The sequence below is a fragment of the Aspergillus homomorphus genome (assembly GCF_003184865.1).
Source record: "Aspergillus homomorphus CBS 101889 unplaced genomic scaffold BO97scaffold_26, whole genome shotgun sequence".
In the NCBI taxonomy this organism is placed as follows: Eukaryota; Fungi; Ascomycota; class Eurotiomycetes; order Eurotiales; family Aspergillaceae; genus Aspergillus; species Aspergillus homomorphus.
The window spans coordinates 1-20920 of NW_020291912.1; the positions used below are offsets into that span (position 1 = coordinate 1).

Genomic DNA, 20920 nt, shown 5'->3' on the forward strand with positions numbered 1-20920 from the left:
CTGGTGAAGTCACTCCCGGACAGCCTGGACAGCCCGGTGAAGTTACGCCCGAGCAGCCCACCGGCGTCTCTCCGGCCCAGCCTTCGAGCTCGAGCTTCACCGGTGCTGCCTCGAAGATGCAGCCCATGGCCGGTCTCCTCGCTGCCGTCATGGGTCTGATGGCTCTTCTGTAGATGAGTTCATCATCTCCAGTCTTGACCGGATAGAGCTTTCCATCTTCCCCTTGGCAAAGAAGGAAACAGTCAACAACCCCCCCAAAAACTCAGAACAATTGGTGCTTGGAGTTTGCTTTGCAATGTCTGCTATGTTATCGATTTTCTTTATGTCATGAAAAAGACTGCCTTTTGATATTTGGTCAGGACTACAGCTGGAGATACTCGACGACTAGGACACTGCACCCTGATCTCTCTTCTGGTGCTCCGGTCCAATTGGCGGGAAAGACAAGACATATCTCTGCGCTTAGGCTCTGGCTGGACTCACTGGCGGTCTTTTACATATTACTAGTTTAATAATATATAATGAGTACGGTACGTGGAATAAAATGGCTTTTCTTTTCTTTTTCTTACAGACTTGGAACTTCTTCCCTTCTTTCTCATATTCGATCCAGCTACCTATCCTCTTCACGGGAGAACAACTGCCGCCTGGCCGAAAGACATTCACAATCAAATATTCCGCAAACGGAAAGTCCTGCCAGAGGATGTACTGACTAAGACCCCTCACTAGTTATAAGTCACAAGGAGTAGTGGATGAATGCAACCCAATGATAAAGTACAGTACATACTAAGTGATCACGCAAGCCAGCAATCCCTCAACAGGCAACGATCAGCAAGTGAGTCAAGCAGGCTTCTACTACCATGGCACACGTTGACTGTATGTAACGCTCTGACGACATCCTTAGTCATAACCAGTCATCTTTCCCACGCTACAGCTACGGCTCAGATGTCGACGGTGCGTGAGGTACATACCATCCGCTCATCAGATTCACGTGCAGCAGTTTTTCAAATACGTCGTGGTACTAGGGCCGATCAGGCTGCGCGGGGCTCTATATAAGTATTGATGGGTTGAGTCTGCTGCCACTACCTTGTACTCCTTCTTCTCCAAACTGTACCTAACTTATACAAAGGGAGATGGGAATGGGGAATGGAAAGATACAATACTAAGTTCGGTAGGATTGGACGCAGTCGTCATGTCTATCGACGTGGCTTTTGATATCACAGAGTAGAACAGAACAAGAAGAAATATGAACAGTAAAGGAAATGGGGAAGAGGGGGTTGGTTGTTATGTATATCTAGTGTATAATGCGAAAGTGGGAAAAAGCGCCCGGGGTTGGGAGATCGAGTATCTGTCTACCGCTTACCCTCCAGCTCCTGCTCGACCTCGGCCTTGACGATCTCGCGGACCTGCTGCCACCCGGCGCCGGGGCCGACGGGGGTGACGCGGCTCTCGCGCTGTTCCAGGCCGATGAACTCCTGGGGCAGGACCTCGGTGAAGTCGTAGCCGTCCTCGGCGCGCAGGGCGAGGTCGACGGCGCTGGCGAACTTGGCCGGGTGGGCGGTGGACAGGGCGATGTGGGCGGTGCCCGGGTTGCGGTGGATGGAGCGCAGGGCGGCGGCGACGCCGATGGCGGAGTGCGGGTCGAGGATGTAGCCGCCGGTCTTGGAGCTCTTGGCGCTACCAGGACCCAGGTTGGCGGGGAAGGAGGTGCGGTAGGTTTCACGGATCTGGGCGATGGTCTCGTCGTTGCTGACGCGCTCGGACTCGAACTCGGCCTGCGCGCCCTCGAACACGGCCGGGGACACCTTGAACCCGCCCTCCGTCTTGAGTTGCTGCAGCCAACCGCTGACGCTGTCGCAAGCCTGCTTGCGGCGCGCGTCGGCCGACTCGCCCGCGTCGCTGCTGCTCTGGTAGGCCAGGAACCAGAGGAGGCGCTCGAAGTTGCTGCTGACCAGGATGTCCATGGCCGGGCTGTGCGTCTCCTTGACGCCCGTGCCGTTGGCGTCGTTCTTGGTGTACGCGCCGCCGCTGCGGAAGAACCGGTCCAGGATGTCGTTCTCGTTCGTCGCGATCACCAGCCGCTCCGCGGGGAGCCCCATGCGCTTGGCGAACCAGCCCGCGAGGATGTCACCGAAGTTGCCCGAGGGGACGACGAAGCGCAGCTTGGAGTCCTTGTTAAATGAGGGCGACTTGGTGAGCGAAAGGTAGGAGTAGAAGTAGTAGGAGATCTGGGCGAGGATGCGGGCGAAGTTGATGGAGTTGACGGCCGCCAGGTTGTGGGTGGAGTTGAGCTCGGGGTCGGCGAACAGGGCCTTGACGAAGTCCTGGCAGTCATCGAAGGAGCCCTCAACGGTAAGGTTGTGCACGTTCGCGTCGAGCACGGTCGTCATCTGGGCCTGCTGGATCGGGGATACCTTGCCCTTGGGGAACATAATGAAGATGGAAACGTCCTTCTTGCCGCGCAGACCGTAGATGGCGGCTGAGCCGGTGTCACCGCTGGTGGCTCCGACGACGGTCAGGTGGTGACGGTCCTTGCCCTCCTTGCCCTGGTTCTTGCGCACGAGGAAGTACTCGAACAGGTTACCGAGGAACTGAAGCGCGACATCCTTGAAAGCGAAGGTGGGGCCGTGGAAGAGTTCGAGCAGATGGAGGTTCTGCTTGCCGTCCAGCTCGATGGTGGGAGTGCGTTCGGGGTGACGGAAGGTAGCGTAGGAGCGGCGGATGATGTCTTTGAGGTCGTCGCGGGGGATTTCAGACTCGGAGATGTAGAGAGACATAATACGGAAGGCAATGTCCTCGAAGCTCAGATCGCGCCATTCGGACTCCCAATTAGCGGGGAGGGAGGGGATCTCCTCGGGAATGAAGAGACCACCATCGGATGCCAGACCTTTCAGGACAACCTCCTCGAAGGAGAGCTAGACGAGAGAGTAGCCATATTAGCCATTGGATTGACGAAAGACTGTTTGAGGAAATTTAATGCCATACTCCGTAGGAGGCACCCCGCGTGCTCAGATACTTTTGCGACAAAGTATGCGACATTGTGATTGACTCTAGAGTGAAGGATAACGAAGGAAAACACAGCGAGGACGATCAATCGAAGACCGGAACCCTTTCTGACGAAGATGACACCGACAAAACGACAGATATGGAGAGAGACAAAATGAGGGGGCGAAGACAAGAGGCGATGATTCACTCTCCCAAAGAAGTTCCTGGGAGGGGTTTTGCTGCTTTGGGCTTAGTGCCTCCGATGGCGGAGTCTGCCACGTGATTGCCACATGTCTCCGAATGTACAGTACAGTACAGTACAAATAAGCTTACGATAGACAACAATACACCTCCGTACAATACGAGAAGATAAGTATAATAGTATGGAAATATATGTTGATAGCACGCATATCGGATATCCTTTCGAGAAGGTCCAGGTGCTAGAGAATCTTGTCTAATTTATCATCTATCTCAGTAATATTATACAGTCTATACAGTCATCATAAATCATCGCCAAGCCCTCCTAGTGCGCCTCGTTCACCAACACGTAGCGGTACCTGGCCTTACCAGCGTGCATGTTAACAATCGCCTCGTTAGCGTCCTTCATGGGGATCTCCTCAATCCAAGGCTTGACGCCCTTGTTCAGGACAAGCTGGAACATCTCGCGGATTTCTTCTGGGCTACCGACCAACGAGCTGGTGACCTTCAGGCGACGAATCAGAGGCTTCACAGGCGCCACGAGGGTGCCATCCTCCGGCAATCCAACCTGGCACAGAGTACCATCGACGGCCAGCAGACCGACATACTGTTCCAAGGGCATCTACAGCGAAATATCAGCAAGCCGTCCCCACAAATCTCACTTGATCGCGGCAGGGAAAGCAGCAGAAAAGAAAACATACCTTGGTCGAAGAAACCGTCGAGACAATCAAATCCAACGACTTAGCATACTTGGTCGCCCAATCCGGCTCATCGTCCGTAGCGATGTACAGATCCGCGCCCATCTTCAGCGCATCCTCCGCTTTGCTGCCCTTGCGCGAGATAGCGACGACCTTCTCCGCGCCCATCGCCTTGGCGAACATAACGCCGAAGTGGCCCAGACCACCGACTCCAATGATCCCGACGCGCTTGCCGGGGCCGCAGCCGTTGTGCTTCAGCGGGCTGTAGAGGGTGACACCGCCGCACAGCATCGGGGCGGCCTCGGCGGAGGGGATACCGTCGGGGATCTTGATGGCGAAGTGGGCGGGCACACGGTTGTACAGCGCATAGCCGCCGTAGGACTTGCCGCCGTTCAGGTGGACGCTGTTGTAGGTGCCCACGAACTTATGCGGGCAGTACTGCTCCCAGCCCATGGCGCACTCGGCGCAGTCGCCGAGGCGGCCCTGGCAGGAATCGCTCTGGGCGCCGACTCCGACGCGGTCGCCGAGCTTGATGTCGCGGACCTGGGAGCCGACGCGGACGACGGTACCGACTATCTCGTGCCCGACGCAGCAGGGGTAGAGGGTTGGTTTCTGTTGGGAGTGGATCAGTATATGGACACCGACTCGATGACAGCCAGCCAGCCAGCCAGCCAGCCAACTACAAAGCTAGACCCGAAAACAAAAAGAAGCAAGAAAGCAAACTTACCCAGCCACTGTGCAGAGTGTGCAAATCCGAACCACAGATACCGCAGTGCGAGACCTTAATGTCAACGTCGGTCTCTTCCCAAGGCTTGGGCTCAAACTCCTGCCAAACCATCTTGCCATCGACCGAGTCTCTGTCGAGGCCCATCCATCCTTCGAACTTGTAGTCAGTCATGATGCTTGATATTCTTGGCAATGAAAGAGCCTGTCCCTCCGTAGCGAGTTGTAGACTACAGGACCCCAAAAATTCCTGGGATGTCAACTCCAACTTATATCCATACAAGCCGACAACGGCCCTCTCGCGGGTCCCATCCCTCCTGATCCACTTTTCGAGACAAATTTCCGAGTTGGGCGCCTTTTTCTCTTGAAGCCGATTCAAATCCGGGTGATCCACAGGGACGGAAAAGCCAAGAAGAAGGCAGAAGCATGGAGAGAAGACGGAGCCAAAGTTATGGGTCCTGATGGGCCATCATGCCCGTATGGGGCAATCATCTTTCCCAGCGGAGTCTTTTCCCTTTGCGATTCTAGATGCTTAGAAATGCGCTGTCAATTCGAAGGAGAGTTTCCCTGAAAGACCTTCATGGCATGGTTATCTTTACGAATAGCTTCATGGGGATTTGGGGATTGAATGAAAGAAATCGTCCGATGTTTGTTTCCATCGCGGGATTCGACACGGTTTTTGGCGCAAGGGAATCACTCAATGGCGTCTGAGGACTCCAACTTGCGGTTTCTCCAAATCGTGAATTGAAGGTAAGGTGCTCCATAATCATTAGTCAAGCAGAATCGCCGGATCCACTGCGGCAGACCGAGAGAACGAAAAGTAGGGAAGTAGAGAAAAAGTGGTAGATACGCGGGAAAGCAGATAGGAAAATGCTCTTATCGCCAACCAGTTAACTGGTCGGCACACCCGATCAGATACTCATTGACTACAGCAAGGGAAAGAGAATGGTAGTAGGATTAAATCTTGTTTAATGCCATTTAACTTCTATCTGTTACTCACAAGCATAGACCAGTATACCCATCAGTTCTGTCCACCATACTGCGGCAGCTCGTCCATCACCGTCTGCACATCCTTATCACCACGACCACTCAAGCAAAGCACGACATCCTTCCCTGGGCCCAGCTCGCGAGCCACTTGCATCACCCCCCAGACCGCATGCGACGACTCCAGCGCCGGGATGATGCCCTCCAGTTGACTGAGCAGCTGGAACCCCTCGAGCGCCTGCGCATCGGTGGCCGCAATGAAGGTCGCTCGATTGCTATCCTTCCAAGAGGCCAGCTCCGGCCCGACGCCCGGGTAATCCAGGCCCGCGGAGACAGAATGGGTGTCACTGATCTGACCATGGCGGTCCTGAAGCACATATGTCCGTACACCGTGCAGGACCCCGACGCTGCCGCCGCCGAGCGTAGCCGAGTGCTTCGTCTGGCCATCACCGCCCGCTTCTACGCCCACCAGTTGCACCGACGGATCCTCGACGAAGGGGTGGAACATGCCCACGGCATTTGATCCACCGCCCACACAGGCCACCACGGCGTCAGGCAACTTCCCGATCTGCTGTTGCAGCTGCGCCTTGGTCTCGGTGCCGATCACGGATTGGAACGTGCGCACGATGGTTGGGAAGGGATGCGGCCCGATGGCCGACCCAATGATATAATGCGTCGAGTCCAGCCGAGTGATCCATGCCCGGAAGGCCTCGTTGACCGCATCCCGGAGTGTGCGCGAGCCTGCCTCTACGGGTACGACGGTGGCCCCGAGAAGGCGCATCCGGAAGACGTTCAATGCTTGACGTCGGACATCCTCGGCGCCCATATAGACGGTGCACTTCATCCCGAACTTCGCACAGACTGTTGCAGTGGCTACGCCGTGTTGGCCTGCCCCGGTCTCCGCGATAATCTCGGTCTTACCCAGCCGGCGGGCGATCAGGATCTGACCCAGGGCATTGTTGATCTTGTGAGAACCCGTATGATTCAGGTCCTCACGTTTGAGCCAAATGTTCGCGCCGCCCGCCGACTCAGTCAACCGCGTAGCTCGGTGGAGTGTCGACGGCCGACCCATGTACGGATAATAGGAGCGATACTCTTCCCAAAAGGCCGGGTCGTCCAGCGCAGCCTGGAACCCCGCCTCCAATTCGTTGAGGCAAGTGGTCAGCGCCTCAGGAACATACTGTCCGCCAAAATCACCGAAGCGGCCACGTTGAGATGCTGAACCATTCGTGGTCACGGTCGAGGACTGCGCAGGCTTCTCCTTCGTAGCAGACGTGACTTCCTCCGACGAGATAGAGGATGGCTCAACTGCCGTGCGCGAGACTTTCCGTCCCGTGATCTGAGAGCAAAACTCTTCAATCGTGCGGGCCCCCTGTCCAGCAGGGGCATTAGCCAGCTGATTAATGATTTCGCTCCCGATCACAGCGCCGTCCGCAATCGAGGTAACACCAAGAAAATGTTCTCGAGTGCTGATGCCAAAGCCGACAGCCACCGGGACTCCACCAGAGAGATCCTTGACGCGCTTCATCAAGTCGGGAAGCTGATTATTCAGAGTACCTGTGGCTCCAGTGACACCCATCCGGGAAACCAGATAGATCCAGGTGTCAGCAATCCCACACAGCGTCTTCATGCGGTCTTCAGTAGTGGACGGAGCAATCAGAGGAACATATGAGAGGCTGTCATCCGCGCAGCAAGCATTAGCCAACCTGACCCCAATCCTGACGGCGGACATAACAGAAGACAAACATACCCAGCATGCCGACATTGATCGCGGAATCGTACAGCCTCCTCCGGCGGCAAGTCGACAATGATGAACCCATTCACACCGGCTGCTCTGCATTCAGCGAGTAGGGCGGTTTCACCGAAGCGCAGAACCGGGTTATAGTATCCCATGAAGAGGACAGGAATGCGTAGTCCCTGTTGGCGTGCATCCTTCACCATCTGTAGCATGGAGGTAATCGTGACCCCGTTCTTGAGTGCTTTCAGATTGGATTTTTGGATGGTAGGGCCATCGGCGATGGGGTCTGTGAAGGGAAGGCCTAGCTCAATGACATCTAAGACAGCATTGTCAGTCCATCCGCATCGATTGGCTTGTGTTGGGAGGGTGAAGTACCGGCACCTCCGGCTTGCATGGCCAGCATGATGTCCGGGGTTTCTTGCGCTGTCGGAAAGCCAGCAGTGACATATGTCACTAGGGCTGGGCGGCCCTCTTGTTGGCATTGAGCGAATGTTCTTTTGAGATGATCCATTTTGTTAGCACGGAGTCAATTAGAACATGAATATTAAGATGAATTAAAAACAAAAATCAAAAGTCATCAAGTGAAAAAGAGAAAAAAAGGGGAGGGGTTGTGTAGACATCGGGACTTTATGCAATTTGTGCTGTGACTCACGCAGTCAGCACAATAGCTGAACGAACTAGTGGCAAGCTGGTCTGCAATTAATCCCATTCCAATTCCAGCCATCGGTGCCTTCGGGAATTTCAAATTACTCCGGCTCTCCGGTTACGAACAAACTTTTCATGAGTGAGCTCTCATCCCTTTGTAATTCGGACTGTGGTCGTGGTGTTGCTAGGCTCACGGGTTGTTTCCCCCCGAGCATTGCTTAATTGCCAGATTCCTTGCAACATGTGACATCCTTGTGTGACGAAGCAGCAGAATGGTATAGTACATTACCCAGTCAAGAGACCAGAGGAACGAAGAGAGAAAGGTCAGTTAATTTACAAAGACGCAACCGTGCCCCAAGGTTCAAGTAGGGGGATATACAGACAATTGGGGACATAAATCAACACAGAAAGAGACAACAACCACGAAATGTGAAGATAAGAATAAGAATCAAATCCAGCTTGATCACGCCGGTATAACGAGGCAGAATAATCTATTTGAAAATGCATGGACTAAATTATGTGTGCTTTTGTTAAGCGCTCGCCTCCTTGGTTTCTTTCGCTCCCAGTCCTACAACGTCGTTCGCCATCATGCAGCCATAGCCTTCTCTCCTTTCCTAGAATAATGACATAATATCCTCGTTGGTCTTCTTTGGCTGACTGCCTCCCGGAGGCGGTGATGTCGTGCCATTGCCCGACAAATCCAGGCCAGCAAAACCGTTCATCAAGTCTGCCCCCGCACCACCGCTGCTGCTGGACGGGGCCGTTGCGCCTCCCCCATCGCCGAAGACCCCCAAGAGGTCGTCCAAGTTGTTGCTTCCAGCAGGAGCACCTGCAGCGGGCGATTCCACTCGCACCGGTGTCCCAGCCAGACCTTCGAGGCCGGACATACCACCACTGGGCTCTTTCTGAGCAGAGGCTGGAGCTGTCCCGTCGAAATCGATATCCAACAGATTTTCGACATTGTTCTGGCTTTGGGGGGGAGGCGCGCTGCCAGTGACTGCAGCTGCAGCTGCAGCGGCGGCCAGTGGGTTTTCGCGTGCATTTTGAATTTGTTCCCTAGGAAGATAGTTAGTCGCAGAGTTTAAAAATTGAAGGAACTGGGTTCAAACATACTCAATGGCAGCTCGCTGGACGGCATCGGCGCCGAACCTTCCTTGGCCGACAAATTGCTCTGGGGGCTTGTGGTAGACCGAGGCGAGAGTCGACAGCTCAGTGAGCAGCTGCTCCAGAAGAGCAGGGGGGAGGGAATGGATAGTGGTCACGATGGGCGGCTTCTCGGACAGAACGATATCCTTGGTAGCATTGGGATCACTGGTATTGGATAGCAAGCGCCAGTAGACATAGGCTCGATCGCGCACGTCTGGGTTATCGTTCTCTGCGGTGGCTGCCTGCAGCACTTTCTGGACGAGCCCTTGGGCCTTTTCAGGCCGCTTCAAGAAAAGCTTAACAACAGCCGTCAAAATTTGTAGCTGGGTCTACAGAGGTTGTGGTGTGGTGATCAGTAAACATTGTATCGCCGGTAAACAGAAAGAGCCATACCTGAGAGAATTCTTCATTGAATCCTTCCACAAAGCCAGCCAGAATGTCGCCCGCATTACTGATCTTCTCCGCGTACTGACCCACGATCCAGATGAGAGCCGCACGGGCGTTTGGTTCGTCCAGCTCATCGATGCACTTGCACAAGGTAGGAATGATACCCTCATAGCCAGGGTATTTCCGGAAAATGTCCTTGATGACCACAATAGCTTCTTGCACCACATAGTTCACCTTGGTATTGATGAGATCCAGCAACGTGTTAACACACTTCTCGCTAGCGCTCTCGATCTTGATCGCAACCTGACCGATTGCCCGGACAGCACGACGCACGAAGTCCATATCCACCTCCAGTGCGTACTCCTTCAGCTCGGCCAAAAGCTGGTCGACGTTCCGGTCATTGGCTATTCGCACCATGATCTCTAGTTTCTGGAATTTGACGTATGGGGGATCGTTGTATTTGCAGAAGAAGACGCGCAGCTCTTTGTTCAGAATTTCAGGCTGTTTTTGTAATAGAAGATCAATGTTTCTCAAGGCCACATACTGCACCTCAGGCGCAGAGGACACAAGAGTCACTTATGATTGTCAGCTAAGTTGAGAGCATACCACGCAATGCAGGCACATTCTTACCTAGAGGGGGAGCCATTTTCTTCAAGTAGTTACTAGCCAGCTCAGGCTTGACGTTCTTCATGTGAAGGAAAACGACCTTGACGGCGGCCAATACGACACTGGGGTTGGCATGCTGGAATTGGGGCGCAACACGTTCACAGATGTGCTCCGACTCGGTCACTTCGGTCGTTTTGTATTCCGCAAGGGTCGTAAGGATGGTAACACGACCCCACTCCGTACACTCATTTAGCGCCATGAGAAGCTTCCGCAGTGTATTGGTGGTAACTTTCAAGGCTTGTGTTTCGGGAGCAGCATGGTAGATTTCCGACAGCGCAGTTACCGAATTGGCGACGACCATGGGGTTAGGGTCACCAATCATGTCCTGTAGCATCTCCAAGAATCCATTCTCCAGACACATGGCAGGGTTCAAATCGAAAAGCTTTGCGACACAGATAGCCGCCGTCTTGCGCACATACGGCGACTCGTCCCGGAGAGTCTTCCGCAGCGGCTCCTCCATGTAATCCACCATCTTGTCCACCCGGATGCATCCCATTGTGCGGATGGCCAGCGCTCTGATCAGAGGATTAGGATCTTCGGAATCTTGAACAAAGGTGTTGACGGCGAGAATACAGAGGTCGGGGTGGGACTTGGCGTAGTTCCTGTGAGGCGGGGAAGCAATCAGCGTGAAGCTCGTTTAGCCAGGCAAAGCAGGGGCACTCACATGAGGTAAAGATAGACCAGCTTCTTCTGTTCGAGATCGCTAGTCGCAATGTTCTTGAGAACGTCCGGGAATAGCGAGGAGACATCCTTGCCCAGCGTCATGGCCATGATAGTCTTCTGGATCGATTCCTTGCTAATGGTGTATTAGATTCCTTGCGCCAAACCAGGATATGTTGCTATTCTCCGATGAGCAGGTTTGTGCAGGACATACCGTTCATATGCATATTGGGACCTAACGGATGGTGAGTGTTAGTGATCGTTCAGCAGCTTAGACAGGACAGATAGATCTCATACACAAGACCAGATCGCAACTCAAAAGTCTCTCCCTTTCTGGGGACCGCAAAGGCCCCCCGAATCCTACTCATCGCCATTGTGCCAAGAAAGCTCTAGCGACGACCGGATCGCGCCGTCGCTGGGGGAAACTGAAGTCGGAGGAGTGAATGCAGGGGACTGCGGGGAATGGCGACAGCTTCAGGGTGAGCCGCAGACGGAGGGATTGAGCCGATCAGCGAGGGGCTCTTTTCCCGATAGTAAAGTCCGAAAGGAAACTAGAAGAAATAAGCCAATAGAAGCAATGCAAAAGAAAAGAAGAGAATGGGGTGAAGGGAGAAGACGAAGGGAGAAGAAGCAGTAGTTGATGATCAGGAGGGAGAGGGAGAGAGAGAGAGAGTGGAGGGACGGAGTGTCCCCATCATCATCAACTGCAGCCAATCCGCACCGTGGACAATGCGGCGCCCAACGACTAAGACTACTAAGCCTGCTAAGTCTCTCCCCAGCGGTCTGGACTGTCAACCTTCCTTTCTTCCTATTCAATAACTGTAAAGTGCTTCTGGACTGCGCTATCTTTTCCCTCACTTTCCTTTCGCTAGCTCTCTCAAAGCATAGACTAATGGTAGGCTATTATCACCTCCGCAACCAATATGTAACCATCATGACAGCATGACTTACCTCTTTCCACCAGGCAAACCTCCCCAATCTCCGACGCTTGTTCGTCGAGGCCCGCACCGAGGCCGAAGAGAACGAGCACTCCAGGACTGCGGTATGCTGCCTCCGTCATTGGAGCCCATGGAGGAATCCAAACTCATAACATCTCTACACAGTTCTACAATCTAGTCCTCTTTATCTCCTCGGTCGCTGTCTTCAGCTTGGTGGCTCAACGCATGGGCGGGACAAAATCGGGCAAATGAGGAAATGCTAGTGGTATCTCATATATCTCATACTTCTGAACAACTGGATCACCCGGAGCCTGCTCTGGGGAGAGTTTACACAAATCAGCGACATCAATCCATGACCATCAGTCCGTCTCGTCACCACCCTCATCTTCCAAGAAGGCTAGGCCTCGACGCCCGCGATTCAACCTCCGTTTAGGCCGGCTGTCCTCACTGTCGTCACTGCCACCATCCTTGCCCCATCGCTTGGCGCCTTCCTGCACCAGCTCAAGGTCCGCTTTGAGCTCACGCTCCTCGCGGATGCAGTTGGCTTTTTCCACGGAGTAGCGCCCTTCCATGCCGGCATCCTTCAACATGTCCTTGAGGTGTTTGATTTTGGCCTTGGGGGTGTCAAAAGGAGCCAGCTCCCTCGCCCACATCTTGCGAATCCCGCACTTGATCAGCCAGCCCTGCAGTCGCTTAATCTCAGCTTGGTTGGGATCCTGATCCGCATCTTTGCCCTTGGCCGCAGTCGCCTTTTTCCCTTTCCGTGAGGACGTCTCGGCGCTCTTCTGTCGCTTGCGCACGGGTTTCGGCTCTTCATCAAGGACCACCGACATTTCACTCTCAGAATCGACTTTATCTTCCGACTTGGCTTCTTTCCCCTTGGTAGTGTCAGGAGAATCGCTGAGAGAGGGCTCTTCACTGGACTTGGTCTGCTTTTTGGCGGTGGCCTTTGTTTGCCTCTTGGCGGAAGGCTTTACTTCGTCCCCATCATCTTTCTCCAATGCGTTCGAACTTTCGTCTTCCTCAGCGTCCGACGGACTGGTCTTCTGGCGTTTACGCGATGCAGCGGTATTATTCGATTTTGTTCTTTTCGCGGGCTTCGCGTCTTCCGAGGACAATTCACTTTCCGATTCACTTTCAACCTTCTCTGGGGCTGACCGTTCGGCGGCTCTCTCTTCAATTTCCTATATCGAATGATAAAATGTTAGAGCGCAGTTGTAGAAACAAGGCATGAAGACGTCATAATCCATGGGACACGACGGGAAGAGACAAACCACTTGATCGCGAATGACCTCCTCACTTCTAGCTTTCCAATCTCCCTGGGACTTGAAAAATCCCTCCTCTAGCTTTAGCGCGTTCTCAGCAGCGAGACGGACACGTTTGACGGTCAATTCCTCCAATTTGCCCGATTTGTAGATCTTGGCGACGGTGTCGCGTAAAGCTTGTTCCAGCGCGTCCGACGGGACGGCCGCACGGGCAGACGTCGATTCGGACTCAGACTCGGACTCCGAGAGCGCATATTTCGGCGCCATTGTGCAAGGCTTGTTGACGTGATCGCTCCGAGACAAATGTCCGATACGATTAGGCAACGGTCCGGTGGGAGGTCGCGTGGGGGGTTCGAATAACGCCGCGCCAAACGGGGCGCGACTGATGATAACGGGAAAGCAAGCTTGCGATGGATGATGATATCGATGAATTGTATCACGCTTGTGATTTGTTAGCCGATGCTTGTGCACAGCCACCAAGCCTTTGCTAATCTTGAGCTTGCTTCAACCCCTGCCCTGGGAATAGTAGTACAGAGCAATTGGAATAGTAACTAGGCAAGCTGCCGGGTCGGGGCTCGGTTGGCTTCGGTCGGAGAGTTTCGTGGTTGGTTGCAGGTGCACCGCGACCACCCGCTGACAAAGCGCTTATCGGGGGTTGAACTGTCGATAAACTCGGAGATCGATGTGTTTCATTACCAATCAGCGATTATTATCCCACCTGGGACTCAACTATACATTCTTTTTCACCTGTATAGATTCATTCTTTCTGTTAATCTCTCGGCGTTCTTCCGCATCTTGTACAATAATCTTACAATCCACTCCTTCCTCACCACTCAATCACCTGTTACAACCATAATCATGACGGACAGCCACCCAGACGCAACAGACACAGCGCAAAAGAAGCTCTTCGCGCACCAGTTTCAAACCCCAGCAGCACCAGCAACAGCATCCAGCTCCACGCAATCGCCCAAAGTGCCAGTAAATGAAAAGAGCACAACCGGCGAACACATCCCACCAGGATACACCAAGCTGCCAAACGGCGTGATTCTCGACAGAGAAGGGAAACCGTACGTTCGCCCCCAATCTTATCCTAATTCCCAAACACCAAGCAGCAGCAGCAGCAGCATAGTCCCCTACATATATACCCCCCAAAACCCAAAACTAACACCCGAAACCAAAAAAAAAAAAGATGCCGCCTCTGCACCTCCGCCGCCTCCTGGCGCGCCATAACCCAAAAAGCCAAAGCCCAAAGTCAAACCCAAGCGCCGAACACCACCATGAAACAAGCCCCCACGAACACTCCCGCACAAAAACCCGAATGCCCACCAGACGTGGAAGAACTCGGCCGCTCAACATGGACATTACTGCACTCGCTGACGGCAGCGTACCCGGCGCAAGCGACAGCGGCACAGCAGACGGAGATGCGCACGTTTCTGGGCCTCTTCTCGCGGCTGTACCCGTGCTGGGTGTGCGCGGGCGACTTCCGGGCGTGGATGGGCACGCCCCAGAATGAGCCGCGGCTGGCCACGCGCCAGGAGTTCGGGGACTGGATGTGTCAGGCCCATAACGAGGTGAACCGGAAGCTGGGGAAGAAGGAGTTCGATTGTCGGCTTTGGGAGGAGCGGTGGCGGACGGGTTGGAAGGATGGACGTTGTGATTGAGCTTTTGGATCTCGATTCCTTGGAAGTTGACTTGGTTTGTATGTACAGTACATTATGTGAGGTGTGTGGTTATGGTGGTTGGACTGGACTGTCCTTGTATACTCTCTTGTGGGCTGATCGTGCATAGCATGGCTTTTCCATTCGCCGAAGTCTCTACTCTTTTTTTTTTCTTTTTTTTTGATGAAGTTATTGCCAGGAGGATTTATATAGATACCATCTCTCCTCGTTCCTTCTGCTTGTTCATCTCTTTTTACCATAGTTGGAAAATATGGAACATATAACTCAGAAAAGAAAAGTATGGCGATAAAACCTAACGTCGCTGGACAAACTTATGAGAAACAGAACAGGGTTCCATCCATACATCGAGTGTGGCAAGCACCAACCAATTCACCAAAGGGTTGGTCTTTACCTCCGGCCGTACCAGTAAGAAGAAAAAATGTTTTTCTATCAAATCTGCACATCAAGAGACGGGGAATTACAGTATAAAAAAAAAGAAGAGCTCGTCATCATCATCCTCAATACTGGCCGGGAACAAACAACCGGAGTCCGCTGGCGGGGGCTCCGATCTCCGTCACCTCCGAAACCCGACACACCGTGCCCTTGTACTGTTCGTGGTACTTGGCACCCGTGAAGGGGTCCGACACACTCGGCGAGCCGCCGTAGATGGGAGTGTACGATGCAGCGCAGATATCGAACTCGGCGAACTGGTCGAACTCGATGTCGACCTTGTCTTGCGGACTGCGCTCGCTCTGCAGCTTGATCTTACGAGCCTATCATGGTGGGTTAGTCTTTATGGTCCTTGTTTAAAAGGTTAGAAAGCGTCTTACCTGCTCCAGAAGCTTGGGCGAGCCACCGTTGGCCAGCATGCGGTTGGCGAAGCTGAGGGCGGAAGAGTAGTTCTTGTTGGCAAAGGCGAACTTCATGGCTGCCATCAGCGCTAGCTGGCGGTGGGCCACTTCCAACTTGGGAATAGTGAAGTAAGCCGAGAGCTCAAGACTTCTCTTGAGACCCTCTGGCGTATCGGTGGACAGAGAACGACGTTCCAACTCAATCGACATGGCGAGGATGTACTCCCGCGCGGTGGCGATGATTTTCTTCGCTTGCTCGACTTCGGCCTCGGATGAGACAGTGTTAAGCAGGATTGAGTGCAGGATACCCTTAAAGATCTGAACACCTTCCTCCAGCTTGTTCGCTCTCATAGCGGCATAACCCTCTTGGAGGTCAACATTGGCGATCGTTTCCAGGTCTCTGGGGATGACAGGCAAGACCTTGCGGCTGTCCGTCTCTTCAACGGTGCGGCGCACATAGTTCACCAATGGGGGGAGACTAGCACTTGCCGGGAGGTAAGTCTTAGAGCCCTTGTAGATCTCCAAGAATCGCGGCTTGAGAGGGGCGAAATTGACGGCACCAACTTGCCGGTTCAGAAGCTGCATGGCCGTCTCGAAGGAGCCGGCGGCAACGTGATCTGCTGCCAGAGGCGAGTTGCGAGCCCAAAGGTCGGCTTCCGTGCTACCGGCGCCAGCCTCCGCACTCTCGACATTAACGAACTCTGCATCCTCTTCAACGTTGATCTCGTCTCCCATGTCCCATCCCGCAACATCCTCCTCCTCATCCTCGAAAGTATCGCGTCCGGCAACAGCCTCGTCCTCTTCCTCGGGCTCGAACTCAATCGCAGCCGGCTCATCATCGCCCGCACCAACCTCTCCGAGCAGAGCCTTTTCGAAAGAAGAATGGGCAGCGGCCTTGACGGGCCAGTTGGCCTTGAAGGTAGGGACAATAGGCTGGGGCACCCGCAGGGGTTCGTCAATCGTGGGAAGAGTGATCTGGTCCTCCGTGAGGCCGCAGGCTTCGAGGATCGATTCGGCCTCGTCGGTCAGCCCGTGGGACTTGGCAGTGAGGTAGGCGAGGGGATCTGCACCAGGTTAGACATAACGACTTATTGGCGGCATGAACAGGTGACTTACAAAGGTCGACTTCCTTGAACATCTGGATTCTGTCTTCCACATCACCACGGTAGATCGCGTTCTGGAAGCGCGACGTGAAGTCACCTCGGTGCTCAGCGATCTTAGCCATGCGAGACAACTTCTCCTGATCACCGGTCGACAGGTACAAGAAGGACAGCTTATCGAAGTTTCTCTGCTTCTGGTAAGCCATCTCGACGGTCTGGTGGTTACCATGAGCGAGGGCTTCCGCCCCAAGTCTGTTCCACAAGTTTGGCCGATCCAGCTCCCGAGCCATCTCAATAGCCACCTCAAGGTTGCCGCACTCGAGAGCAAGCTCGAAGCGGGTCTGGGGGTCCTGCACGAACTGCAGCGCAATCTCGGGATAGCCCTTCTTCTGCAGGTACGAGATGATGCTCTGGCCCACCAAGCTGGAAGTCTTGATGATCTGCAGCATCTCATCATAATTCCTCTTCACAAGCGCAAGCTTGAATCGGTATTCAGTAGGGTCGATATCCAGAACACGGGGCTTAGCACTACGATCTAGGCAGTAGACGCTCCTGCCCTTGACCTTGACGAGGTAGACGGTTTGGTCGAGAGTGCGGATGATACCGTTATCACTGTCCATGTCAGAAAGATGATGTTAGAATGTTCAGGGCGCGAGGTACAACAAACATACCCATTCAGAAGAGAATATTTGACGTGGTTCAGGGTAGAGTAGAGAAGGACGCCAGCGTCATCCCAGGCTGCACTCTTGATACGAATCGTCTCATGCAAACTGCTCACCTGCTCCAGAGTCTTGGTCACAATGGTAACGTTGTGTTTGCTGAGCAAAGCGGCGTAGAGACCATCGTTGGACCAGACAACGTACTTGACGCCGCTAACAGCGAGCTCCGCCAATTGCTTCTTCTGTTGAATGTCGAAGAGAACGACCGAGGTAGGAGTAATGAAGAGGAGACAGCCCGTTCCACCGAAGTAGATATCCGTGGTACCAGCCGGAGGCTTGATCGACTTGGTTGTCGCATTGCTGAGGTCTTTGATGTCGACCTGCTGGTTGCCTTGGCTGAAGACGGCGAAGCGATTGCGCGCAACGAAGACCGCGGACGACCCCTGACCACGCTTCACATCGGTAGGCTCCACAGCTCCCGTCGCATCCCGCGGGAGGTGGATCAGTTCGTATACGCCACCATCGGTCGGGGACGTAACCAGGATGGCACGTTCGGCAGGATTGTATGAGAGAGTACGAGGGGGCACCCAGGGTGATCCAAGTTTGCGCAATGAGAGCATGGGAGGCGATTCAGCATTCTTACCGAAGTCATAAGACTTCACATGCTTCTCCTTGGTGATGTAGAAGAGTTGGTTCTGGTACACCGCTGATGCAGGTCGCTCTCTCTCCAGCTTGAAGACCATGACACCGGTATCATGGCCGGCAGCAAACAGGTTAATCTCGGGGTGGGCAGCAATGACCCAGAAGCGGTCCAAGTCACGCTTGAACGATTGCACGGACGTCCTCTTGTTCAAATCCCAACATCTGATAGTCTTGTCTTCGCCGACGGAAAGGATCAGGTCCTGGTGAGGGTGGAACAAACAGGCAGAAGCGTTCTGGAAATGCCCGCGGCAGGTGTCGACCTCCCAAGCTTTCGTGTCTATAGACTCATGTCAGCCACTACCACCATTACGTTCCCGGGCAGTTATGTCAACATACCACTCATCCTCCACAGCTTGATGAGACGATCATCGCCGGCGGAGACGATCAAGGGAAGGGTTGGGTGGAAGGAGACCCAATTGACTCCGCGATCGTGACCCTCGAGGACAAATTTCACCACTGCGTCTGTGTTGCCAAACATATCTGCCTGACTGGGGTTGGCTCGGGCCATCTGATCTTCGAAGGAGATTGTCGTCGGGGCGGAGTGCTTCTTGCGCAAGCCGGAGATATCCCAGATGCGGACCGACTGATCCAACGAGGCAGATGCGATCAGGTCCTCGGTGGGGTGGAATTGTGCGCACATAACGTAGTGGTTGTGGCCGGTCATGGTGCAGACTACAGATCTATTGTCAGCTTCCCTCCGGACAGGTGGCCAGAATCCAACTCACTCAGGGACCGGTTCTGCCAGTTCCAGATTCTGATCGTCTGATCGTCGGAGGCAGAGAGAATCCAGGGCAATTCATGGTGGAAGAAGACCGTCCGCACGTAATCCAAGTGGCCATTGAGGGTGAACATGCACCGGCGGGTCTGGTAGTTCCAGACCTTGATCTTGTAGTCATCACCTCCGGAAACAAACATAGGCTGTGTAGGATGAAAGTCAATGCCACGAACGGGACCATCGTGCTCTTCAAAGCGATCGATCAGTGTTCCCATGCGGTAGTCCCATAGCTGGATGGTGGAGGAGTGAAGGGAGACTAAGATCCATGGCCTATTCCGGGGGTCAGCGTTTGCGACGCGTTGTACAGACGACAGATAACGACGAACCGCTTGGGGTGAAAGGCAATTCCTTTAGCGCGGGAAGATTTGGACTCAAACTAAAGGTTGGATGTGTTGTCAGTTATGGATCTTGAAGGGCCACTCCGTCCCGGTTAAGGGGGGTGGGTGCATTGAGTATGGAGGGGACGGCGGACCTTGGTGAGCATGTTTGGGGAGGACTGCATCTTGAAGGAGGGTTGGCCGGAGCCGCACCATATAGAAGCAAGCTCCGCACTTGAGTATTGAAGAAAGGATCAGAGGAATGACCACCACATCCACTGATTCGGAGGAGGGGGAGGAGGGGGAAGGAGGTGTAGTCGTGGGGAAGCAAGCAACAGCAGCAATAGCAATGAAGCGGGAGTGTCTCGACTCCAGTCTGGTCCGTCTCGATGGCGGTAAACGTGGACTTATTGTGTCGGCAGCCAATAAGCGAGTCCCGCGGGCCAATGATGGGCCCCGGCGGTGAGCAGCTGCCAGGGGAAATGGCTTCAAACAAGCTAACAACACTTCCATTTCTCAGGCCTAATACAATCTTTTCTTTTATGGAAGTTGTATTGGTGAGATCTCAGAAACAAGTATCATGGGTTGATTGATCTCTCGTCGTCGTCGGAGCGGTGGGATCCCATGGCTTGGGGAAACAATACTGCAACCCAATGCGACATCTTCCCCAGCCCCATTACGCCTCTCTCCGACTGGGTCTATTGAGCTCTGTCTGCCTTTTTCTTCTTGGAAATCTTCTTCCTCCACCTCCAGATCTACGGAGTGAAAATACACTATTACGACGAATTCGTCTACATAGTCAGCACCTCAAAGGTCTTTTATGTGCATACCGGCCTTAAAAACGATTTCCAGAGCAAGCATATACACTCCATGACGACAACACCGTTCCGTCTAGACAACTGCTTCGCGACTCGGGTTGAAACACCATGATCAACATTGGAAACGACTCGATCCCTCCTTTTTCTCCGCCCTGGGATGAGCAGGTACGCTTTGATCGAGACATTCCCGCAGCCGTCTCGGCCTCACAGCAATCTGTTGCGCACGACACGCCTTCAACCACCAGCCACGTCGATGATCAGACGAAAGTGATACTGCCATACGCGATTGAAGAACCCGATGATGAGCCTACCGACGGCTGGGAAAATTCAAGTGAACGACCCAGATCGGCTTTACTTCTTGTCGGAGGTTTGGACAATGAGCAAGGTGATCTGGCGGATTCAATTGAGGGCCTTTACTGTGATTCCGACCCTACCAGCCGCCGGTCAAGTTTCGCCGCCAAACGGGGAATGAAGCGGAAGCCGTCGAGTGCGCCAATCGCATCGAACCGTCCGATTCGGCCGCTTTCCACCAACAACGCAACAGTCACTTCAGAAACAGTACCCAGTGGACGTGCTAAACGACAACGTAGGCGAAGCCAGCATTCAAGGAATCAGTTGGGCTTATTCACTGATGTATTCTGGCATGGGGACGGCAGTGAGACCGGATCATCAGGCGATTGCGACTCTCGATCGCCTTCCACCGACTTCAGTAGTCCCCGTCCTCATGAGCCCACCCCCACAGATCAGATGGACATCGACTGAGAGCGCGTAACAATAGCTCCCAGGGATCGTCTATCTAAGCTATACAGCTCGCTTATTGCTTGCTGGCTCTCGCGCATCACAGCATGTGACACGTGACGTAGTGCGGCCGCGCTATGCCGGAAAGGGCTGGACCCTTCGATGACGTCACGAGATTCTCATCGTCGTCACTTAACACTGCTCTCGTCGTGGCTTCTGGCCAACAGCTTACTTCCTACCGTCTCCTTCTGATTCTTATCATACGTTTCGATATA

The 20920-nt window shown here is 53.8% G+C and overlaps 9 protein-coding genes across 9 annotated transcripts; 3 read left to right on the plus strand and 6 right to left on the minus strand.

The window, feature by feature from the left end:
- Positions 1–1111: 1111 nt before the first annotated feature.
- On the minus strand, positions 1112–3159 carry BO97DRAFT_371601 (threonine synthase THR4). The gene is made up of 2 exons (XM_025692830.1): positions 2980–3159; positions 1112–2909 (listed from the first exon to the last, which is right to left on the minus strand). Exons 1-2 carry the CDS (start codon positions 3031–3033, stop codon positions 1347–1349), a joined length of 1617 nt encoding a protein of 538 aa, XP_025549941.1. The 5' UTR covers positions 3034–3159; the 3' UTR covers positions 1112–1346.
- A 343-nt stretch (positions 3160–3502) lies between these two features.
- BO97DRAFT_348504 (NAD(P)-dependent alcohol dehydrogenase) lies at positions 3503–4773 on the minus strand (the record flags this gene model as incomplete). The annotated part of the gene is made up of 3 exons (XM_025691889.1): positions 3503–3799; positions 3879–4487; positions 4603–4773. 3 exons carry the CDS (start codon positions 4771–4773, stop codon positions 3503–3505), a joined length of 1077 nt encoding a protein of 358 aa, XP_025549942.1.
- Positions 4774–5569: 796 nt separating this feature from the next.
- Positions 5570–8069, minus strand: BO97DRAFT_371605 (tryptophan synthase beta chain). Its single transcript, XM_025692831.1, has 3 exons — positions 7696–8069; positions 7333–7636; positions 5570–7258 (listed from the first exon to the last, which is right to left on the minus strand). The coding sequence occupies exons 1-3, from the start codon at positions 7829–7831 to the stop codon at positions 5620–5622; spliced, it is 2079 nt and encodes a 692-aa protein (XP_025549943.1). The 5' UTR covers positions 7832–8069; the 3' UTR covers positions 5570–5619.
- A 170-nt stretch (positions 8070–8239) lies between these two features.
- On the minus strand, positions 8240–11467 carry BO97DRAFT_444287 (putative AP-1 adaptor complex subunit beta). Its single transcript, XM_025698440.1, has 7 exons — positions 11122–11467; positions 11039–11059; positions 10829–10960; positions 10129–10766; positions 9505–10073; positions 9079–9440; positions 8240–9021 (listed from the first exon to the last, which is right to left on the minus strand). Exons 1-7 carry the CDS (start codon positions 11196–11198, stop codon positions 8580–8582), a joined length of 2241 nt encoding a protein of 746 aa, XP_025549944.1. The 5' UTR covers positions 11199–11467; the 3' UTR covers positions 8240–8579.
- Positions 11468–11621: 154 nt separating this feature from the next.
- On the plus strand, positions 11622–12068 carry BO97DRAFT_112907 (DUF5310 domain-containing protein). Its single transcript, XM_025689916.1, has 3 exons — positions 11622–11719; positions 11789–11866; positions 11928–12068. Exons 1-3 carry the CDS (start codon positions 11717–11719, stop codon positions 12012–12014), a joined length of 168 nt encoding a protein of 55 aa, XP_025549945.1. The 5' UTR covers positions 11622–11716; the 3' UTR covers positions 12015–12068.
- A 28-nt stretch (positions 12069–12096) lies between these two features.
- Positions 12097–13556, minus strand: BO97DRAFT_478925 (putative transcriptional regulator). Its single transcript, XM_025700657.1, has 2 exons — positions 13037–13556; positions 12097–12946 (listed from the first exon to the last, which is right to left on the minus strand). The coding sequence occupies exons 1-2, from the start codon at positions 13292–13294 to the stop codon at positions 12122–12124; spliced, it is 1083 nt and encodes a 360-aa protein (XP_025549946.1). The 5' UTR covers positions 13295–13556; the 3' UTR covers positions 12097–12121.
- Positions 13557–13735: 179 nt separating this feature from the next.
- Positions 13736–14960, plus strand: BO97DRAFT_444289 (flavin-linked sulfhydryl oxidase). The gene is made up of 2 exons (XM_025698441.1): positions 13736–14094; positions 14217–14960. The coding sequence occupies exons 1-2, from the start codon at positions 13886–13888 to the stop codon at positions 14686–14688; spliced, it is 681 nt and encodes a 226-aa protein (XP_025549947.1). The 5' UTR covers positions 13736–13885; the 3' UTR covers positions 14689–14960.
- Positions 14961–19422, minus strand: BO97DRAFT_393211 (coatomer subunit alpha). The gene is made up of 8 exons (XM_025693912.1): positions 19245–19422; positions 19099–19148; positions 18723–19042; positions 18334–18669; positions 17308–18274; positions 16653–17248; positions 15516–16600; positions 14961–15458 (listed from the first exon to the last, which is right to left on the minus strand). Exons 1-8 carry the CDS (start codon positions 19272–19274, stop codon positions 15204–15206), a joined length of 3639 nt encoding a protein of 1212 aa, XP_025549948.1. The 5' UTR covers positions 19275–19422; the 3' UTR covers positions 14961–15203.
- Positions 19423–19600: 178 nt separating this feature from the next.
- On the plus strand, positions 19601–20852 carry BO97DRAFT_112991 (uncharacterized protein). Its single transcript, XM_025689917.1, has one exon. It carries the CDS (start codon positions 20016–20018, stop codon positions 20667–20669), a length of 654 nt encoding a protein of 217 aa, XP_025549949.1. The 5' UTR covers positions 19601–20015; the 3' UTR covers positions 20670–20852.
- Positions 20853–20920: the final 68 nt, after the last annotated feature.